The following is a 7,769-nucleotide window of genomic DNA, read 5'->3' on the forward strand; positions in this document are numbered from 1 at the left end:
TTGAAGAACAAACACACAAGTGCTCAGAGTCTAGAAAACATGTCTTATCACACACACACACACACACCCCTCTGTAAGTTTCTGGACTGTGGGAGGAAACTGGAGTGTCCGGAGTAAACCCACACAACGAGAACAAACTACACACAGAAAAGTTGACCTCCTGACCTGGAAGTGAACCTTCTATGGTTGGATTTATTTTAAAAAGGTTCATTAAAGCGTAACTCAGTGTTTAAGGGAACAAGTGGTTCAGGAAATAAACTTCATATTAAAATATTGTAATTAAAAATTTGAATATTCTTTCAAAATATAATGAATTTTACTGTCATTTAATATTAGAATAAAATTATTCATTCGTCTAATAAAATGGATCAAACTTTGAGCCAATCATGCGACGAGGACAAGATCATGTGATCAAAGCAACATATTGTTGGAAACAATTAAACATTTACATTTTTTTTTACAAAACTTTAATAAAACATGTAAAATAATTCCACGATGAAAAGGAAGCCGTGAGTCAAAGGTTAGAAAAAGGTGTTTATTGTTCTGCAGTAAAAACGAGCATCAATGATGCGTTCAAGGCTCCAGGAGAGCGTCGGCCATCGCGGCGAATCCTGCCGAAGTCAGCGCCGCCGCCAGGCTCTCCACGGTCGCCATGGTTCCCTCGCGGTCCTGCCATGTGACCAGCAGCAGCTTCGCCTGCATCTCCACGTCCTCGCCGTCCGTCTCGATCTCGCGCAGCTCGGACGCCTTCATCTCCAGCTGCGACGCCAGCGTCCTCCACTGCGACCCGAGCCGCGCCGCCAGATCGTCCATCTGCTGGTTGGTCACCAGCTTGCTCTGGATGCTCGGACCTGCAGGAGAAGGTCGGCGTGAGACGGTCGTCAGGAGGACGAGAAGAAGACGCCACTCACTGTCGTTGCTTTCTTTCAGGAGGTTGTCTCCGTTCTCGTCGTCCTCCTCCTCGCCCGTCTTGATCTCCTCGGACGGGATGTCCTTCTGCGGCAACAACACATGTCTCTACGAGTTCTTCTACAAATGTTTATACAGGTGTTTCTACGAGTTCTTCAGGTTCTTCTACGAGTTCAGGTTCTTCTACAAATGTTTATACAGGTGTTTCTACAAGTTCTTCAGGTTCTTCTAGAGGTTCTTCTACAAATGTTTCTACAGGTGTTTCTACGAGTTCTTCAGGTTCTTCTAGAGGTTCTTCTACAAATGTTTCTACAGGTGTTTCTACGAGTTCAGGTTCTTCTAGAGGTTCTTCTACAGGTGTTTCTATGAGTTATTTTCTTCAGGTTCTTCTACAGACGTTTCTACGGGTTCTTCTACAGACGTTTCTACGGGTTCTTCTACAGATGTTTCTACGGGTTCTTCTACAGATGTTTCTACGGGTTCTTCTACAGACGTTTCTACGGGTTCTTCTACAGACGTTTCTACAGGTTCTTCTACAGACGTTTCTACAGGTTCTTCTACAGACGTTTCTACAGATTCTTCTACAGACGTTTCTACAGGTTCTTCTACAGACGTTTCTACAGGTTCTTCTACAGACGTTTCTACGGGTTCTTCTACATATGTTTCTACGGGTTCTTCTACAGATGTTTCTACAGGTTCTTCTACAGATGTTTCTACAGGTTCTTCTCGAGGTTCTTCTGGACGTCACACGAGGTTCTTACCGGCAGCTCTTTGGCCAGTTTGCTGACCATGGTGTCCAGATAGTCTGCGAGACACTTGAACTTCTGGTTGATGGGCTGGAAGAAGTGAGGACTTCGTCTGGACAAGAGCCTCAGAGCTCGCCAGCCGTAGTTAGGGTTCCTGACGACCCTGAGGAGACAACGACCTTGAGTTTCTGGTGTGGAGGTCGAATTATTACTAGTTTAAAGTTAGTTCAATATAAATATAAGTAAATCAAAGTAAAGTTAAAGTTGAACATTTAGGTGAAAATATTTTTGTATTTTTTTTCATGTGAAGTTTTTTCTCTTAATTCACTCGTAAAAGTTTCTTCAACTTGTTTTTACTTCAATAATAAAAAAACACTTTATTTCATTTAAAATTTGACTGAAAAACTTGGACTTTAATAAAAAAAAACATTAAAAAACTATATTTCGATATATTTCAACAAACAAGATGTCATCTCCAGCACTCACTTGTACTGCTCCTCCACCATGTTGACCGGGTCGGCCTGTTCGATGGCTTCGGCGAAGAACTCGTCCAGCGACGGCATGAACTCCCTGAAACGACCTTGAGTATCTTCTCCACACACACACCTGTGGCGAGTCTTACCTGGTCTCAGACTTGCAGGCGTCCATGTTGTCGTGGTTCAGGTTCCAGAGGCGCGTCAACTCGTCGCTGCGGGAGACGAGCTGTCAATCAAAAGCATCAAGAGCGACAGCTTCAATCTTCTTACTTTCCCATGAAGATCTTCCGGTCCGGACCTTTCCCCAGGAAGTCCTCGGGCGCCGGCCTCTTCCTGGACGGCCTCTTGGGTTTGTCGTCTGCCGGCCTTTGAACCCACAGTCAAGCCTTCGAATCAAACTTTATCGACCTGGACCTACCGTTCCTTGACGAAGCTCGGACATCCTTCGTTCTTCCACAGGTTCCAGTTTTCTTCCGTCTTCAGGATTGTCTGTTGGAGGAACACGGGTGAGGAACACGAGTGAGGAACACGGGTGAGGAACACGGGTGAGGAACACGGGTGAGGAACACGGGTGAGGAACACGGGTGAGGAACACGGGTGAGGAACACGGGTGAGGAACACGGGTGAGGAACACGGGTGAGGAACACGGGTGAGGAACACGAGTGAGGAACACGGGTGAGGAACACGGGTGAGGAACACGGGTGAGGAACACGGGTGAGGAACACGGGTGAGGAACACGAGTGAGGAACACGAGTGAGGAACACGAGTGAGGAACACGGGTGAGGAACACGGGTGAGGAACACGGGTGAGGAACACGGGTGAGGAACACGGGTGAGGAACACGGGTGAGGAACACGGGTGAGGAACACGGGTGAGGAACACGGGTGAGGAACACGAGTGAGGAACACGGGTGAGGAACACGGGTGAGGAACACGGGTGAGGAACACGGGTGAGGAACACGGGTGAGGAACACGGGTGAGGAACACGGGTGAGGAACACGGGTGAGGAACACGGGTGAGGAACACGGGTGAGGAACACGGGTGAGGAACACGGGTGAGGAACACGGGTGAGGAACACGGGTGAGGAACACGAGTGAGGAACACGGGTGAGGAACACGGGTGAGGAACACGAGTGAGGAACACGAGTGAGGAACACGAGTGAGGAACACGAGTGAGGAACACGGGGTCACGACCTTCAGACACTCACCTCCACCATGGTGGCGAACTTGTCTCCTTCGGGCGGGATCTCTCGCAGCAGCTGCGGACAGGAAGTGAGACGCGGGTCACGGACGAGGTCACCGGGTCACGGACGAGGTCACCGGGTCATGAGGGACGAGGTCACCGGGTCATGAGGGACTAACGAGTCTCACCTGGTAGACCAGCTTGGTGGTGTCCTCAATCCAGGTGTTCTGCTCGTCGTTGAGCGTCAGGCTGGAGCTGCACACAGGCCTGTCAATCACCGGCGTCGTCATGGAGACGCACTTTTACCTCTTGAACTTGACTTGTCCGGTCAGATACTGGAACAGGATCAGATACTGCAGCAGGATGTGACGCCGGAAGTTACTGTCGCTGAGCTGCAGGTCCATGAGCTGAGGAGGAGTCAGAGCTTCAGTTACTTCATCTTATATAGTACTCTTTAGTTCCGTAGTAGTACTCTCAAGACACGAGTAATACTCAGACCCTCGTAGAAGAATACTGCAGACCCTCGTAGACAAATACTGTCGACCCTCGTAGACAAATACTAAAGACCCTCGTAGAAGAATACTAAAGACCCTCGTAGACAAATACTGCAGACCCTCGTAGAAGAATACTAAAGACCCTCGTAGAAGAATACTGCAGACCCTCGTAGACGAATACTGCAGACCCTCGTAGACGAATACTGCAGACCCTCGTAGACGAATACTGCAGACCCTCGTAGACGAATACTGCAGACCCTCGTAGACGAATACTGCAGACCCTCGTAGACGAATACTGCAGACCCTCGTAGACGAATACTAAAGACCCTCGTAGAAGAATACTGCAGACCCTCGTAGACAAATACTAAAGACCCTCGTAGACGAATACTGCAGACCCTCGTAGAAGAATACTAAAGACCCTCGTAGAAGAATACTAAAGACCCTCATAGACGAATACTAAAGACCCTCGTAGACGAATACTGCAGACCCTCGTAGACGAATACTGCAGACCCTCGTAGACGAATACTGCAGACCCTCGTAGACGAATACTGCAGACCCTCGTAGACGAATACTGCAGACCCTCGTAGACGAATACTAAAGACCCTCGTAGACGAATACTGCAGACCCTCGTAGAAGAATACTAAAGACCCTCGTAGACAAATACTGCAGACCCTCGTAGACGAATACTGCAGACCCTAGTAGACGAATACTGCAGACCCTCGTAGACGAATACTGCAGACCCTCGTAGACGAATACTAAAGACCCTCGTAGACAAATACTAAAGACCCTCGTAGACAAATACTGCAGACCCTCGTAGACGAATACTGCAGACCCTCGTAGACGAATACTGCAGACCCTCGTAGACGAATACTAAAGACCCTTGTAGACAAATACTAAAGACCCTCGTAGACAAATACTAAAGACCCTCGTAGACAAATACTGCAGACTCTCGTAGACGGATACTGCAGACCCTCGTAGACGAATACTGCAGACCCTCGTAGACGAATACTGCAGACCCTCGTAGACGAATACTGCAGACCCTCGTAGACGAATACTGCAGACCCTCGTAGACGAATACTGCAGACCCTCGTAGACGAATACTGCAGACCCTCGTAGACGAATACTTCAGACCCTCGTAGACAAATACTACCGACCTCTCACAGAGTAATACTACAGGGTAATAAGGTAATTGTCGTACAACAATGACACGTAAAGAGCTCCTAAAAGAACGAGACTCACCTTCTCGCTGGTGAGGAACTTGGCGAAGTAAACGTGTTCTCCTTTGGCGGCTCTCATCTCCTCCAGCTTCTTCTTGGACGCCTGCGTGTCGTCCAGCTTGAAGCTCTTGAAAACGGCCAACGTCTCGTCGGAAAACTGCAAACAAACCCAGTTAAAATCCTCTCGTCGACTCAAACCTTCTCGTCACCTTCAGGAAGGTCATCCAGGAGAACTTGTCGTAACATTGGACCGGGTTTCGAAAGTAGTCCTGCAGAGTCCAGAACTTCCTGTACAGGTTGTAGTCGATGGGGATGGCGCTGAGAAGGAAGTACAACGGTTAGGATTCAGAAAACTGGGATGAGTTCAGTGAAGATACAGACCACGGCGCCGGAGCTTCCTCCTCCCACATCTCTCCTTCCTCCACCTCCATCCCTTCTTCCTTCTCCTCCGTGTTCTGTCAAAGAACAGTTAAACCGGACCAGAGACGTCGAGGCTGAGGCGTTACCTTCTGACCCAGCGTGCTCTCCTGCTCATTCTTGTTGAACGCCGTGATGTTCTCCAGGTTGAACTGACTCTGGAGATTCAGACCTGACAGGAAGTCAGCGTCAGCCACTTCCTGTCATCGGCGTCTTCTGTGGAAACTCACCTGATTTCTCCGACAGAGGGAAGAGTCTGGCCAGGAAGAGCTGGATGCGTCCACAGAAGACCGTGTTCTGGGACTTGGAGAGCCTCCTCAGAAGATCTGAAAGTTAAGACAAGTTAAGTCTGGAACGTCGAAGGAAAGCTTCTGACTCACCGTTGCACATCCTTAGCAAGTAGTTCTTTCCCGCCGTGTAGAAGGAGTTCTGGAACAGAAGAAGAGCTGATGCTGGACAAGAACCTTCTCCGGCGTCAGGTTTCATTTACCGATTTCCAGGTGGAGACGTTGTCCTCCACGAACGAGAAGATGGTGTCACACTGGTCCAGAGGAAGACAGTCCAGGACGTCGGCGAGCAGGATGAAGGGCGTCGTGGCCGGGCAGATACCTGCGCGAGGAGGGGGTCACAGGTCAAAGTTCATCACCAGAACCACATGATGATCTTCATCGGCTCCACCTTGAGTGACGGCGTCGATGCTCAGGTCGATGACGGACAGATACTCGTCGCAGCTCGTCTTCTGCTCGACCTGCAGACAGACTTTAGAACGTGTTCCACCAGAACATGGAGACCCGGAGACTCACGATCTGATCTCCCAGAACCGCCCGCAGAGACTGATCCAGGGTCGTCTTCTTCTCGGTCTCACTGAACAAACACCATCACTTTAGAACAAACTCCACGTTCCAAACGAGCACAAAACACTTACTTTCCCGAGATCTGGTTGAACGTGTTCACCAGATGGTTGTAGTTCTTGGAGGTGACGGAGTGTTTGGCGGAAGACTGGGAGAAAAACACGAGAATTCGTCTTTGTTTTGAAGACAAACACAAACGTGAGCAACGTTAGCAACATGCTAGGCTAACATAGGCTAACAAGCATCAACGCGAGAGCAAACGAGTCAATATTTCACACACGAGTTTGTTTCTGTTCAAATATCAAATGTTTTTCTGTTTCTTACCGTGAATTTGTCTCGAGCTTCAGTGAAATTGAATAAAATCTGAGACATTTTTCGTCGCGTCTGGACCTGGAAACGCTCGTCGCCTTCTTCGCGTGTCCGCCTGGAGCGTCGTTAGATGCGTCGGTGCTCACAGCGACACCTGCTGGAGGAACCGCTGCAGCGCGTTATTATGTCGCCTCGACGTTTTAATTATTTTATAACTTTTGTTTTTGTAATTCACGTAAAAATAAACTACGTCAAGCAAATAAACCTGTTATATATTAAATGTCTTACTTACTTCAGTTTGCATTTTAACCGGATTTACAAATATTAAATACATGAAGTAGAAGTACTTACAACAACGTTATTATTATAATGTAATAATTATAATTATTATAATTAGGTTAATCAATCGATCTAATAATGTTTATCACTTTCTCACCAAATCACACATTTCATGGTTTATTTTTGGATAGTTTTCCTCATTAATTGTAACTTTATTCCTTCAATATAACACTCATTAAAGTTTTTTATTCATGATGTAGTAGAAAAACATTTAAATTACGTTTAAATTAATGCATTTACTAAATATTTGTCTATGAATTAAACTTTTTCATGACATAACCAGAATATTTAAGTGATTTAAATTAAAAACACGGATAAAAATGGATAAAACTGTATCTCAAAAAAACAATATTCTCTTAAATATAATGAAAAATATTTTCTTGTGATGTTACACATTTTCTGCGCCTTTACTTGTAATTCTAGATTCGGTCGATAGGTGGCGCTGTTGTATGAAGAAAAGAAGCTGCTCTGTTGATTGACGCTGAAGAACAAACGATCACAGATTCATCGATTCATGAGAAACTATATTTCGTCGTTGACTCTGATGTGTTTCCAGCTCTGAGCTGTCAATCATCCGGTCAGAGGTCAGAGGTAATCTGAAGACAACATGGTTCAAGAAGATTCTGGTTCATGGTTTCATCTGCCGGAGCTGATAAGAGGCGAGAGGGAGTGAACCGTGAGAGACTCTCATGATAACAACGACACACACTAGTGAAGGGCAGTGGTCAGTACCTGAGGCTGTCACTCAACATATATTTGATTCTTGATAATACTTTTATTTTTTTACTCTTGACTTTCTTTTCTGAAACACGGCAGCTCTGCTCAGATGAA

General features: G+C 46.9%; 1 protein-coding gene across 1 annotated transcript; it reads right to left on the minus strand.

Annotated features, from left to right (window-relative positions):
* Positions 1–517: 517 nt before the first annotated feature.
* On the minus strand, positions 518–6,709 carry thoc1 (THO complex 1). The gene is made up of 21 exons (XM_087811599.1): positions 6,615–6,709; positions 6,365–6,438; positions 6,243–6,303; positions 6,118–6,187; positions 5,930–6,048; positions 5,820–5,868; positions 5,670–5,765; positions 5,529–5,611; positions 5,404–5,477; positions 5,232–5,340; positions 5,045–5,179; positions 3,618–3,718; positions 3,500–3,566; positions 3,337–3,387; positions 2,550–2,620; positions 2,402–2,497; positions 2,278–2,343; positions 2,142–2,225; positions 1,671–1,818; positions 912–996; positions 518–851 (listed from the first exon to the last, which is right to left on the minus strand). The coding sequence occupies exons 1-21, from the start codon at positions 6,660–6,662 to the stop codon at positions 574–576; spliced, it is 1,965 nt and encodes a 654-aa protein (XP_087667725.1). The 5' UTR covers positions 6,663–6,709; the 3' UTR covers positions 518–573.
* Positions 6,710–7,769: the final 1,060 nt, after the last annotated feature.

Source organism: Callionymus lyra, chromosome 16, assembly GCF_982586985.1.
Source record: "Callionymus lyra chromosome 16, fCalLyr1.hap1.1, whole genome shotgun sequence".
In the NCBI taxonomy this organism is placed as follows: Eukaryota; Metazoa; Chordata; class Actinopteri; order Syngnathiformes; family Callionymidae; genus Callionymus; species Callionymus lyra.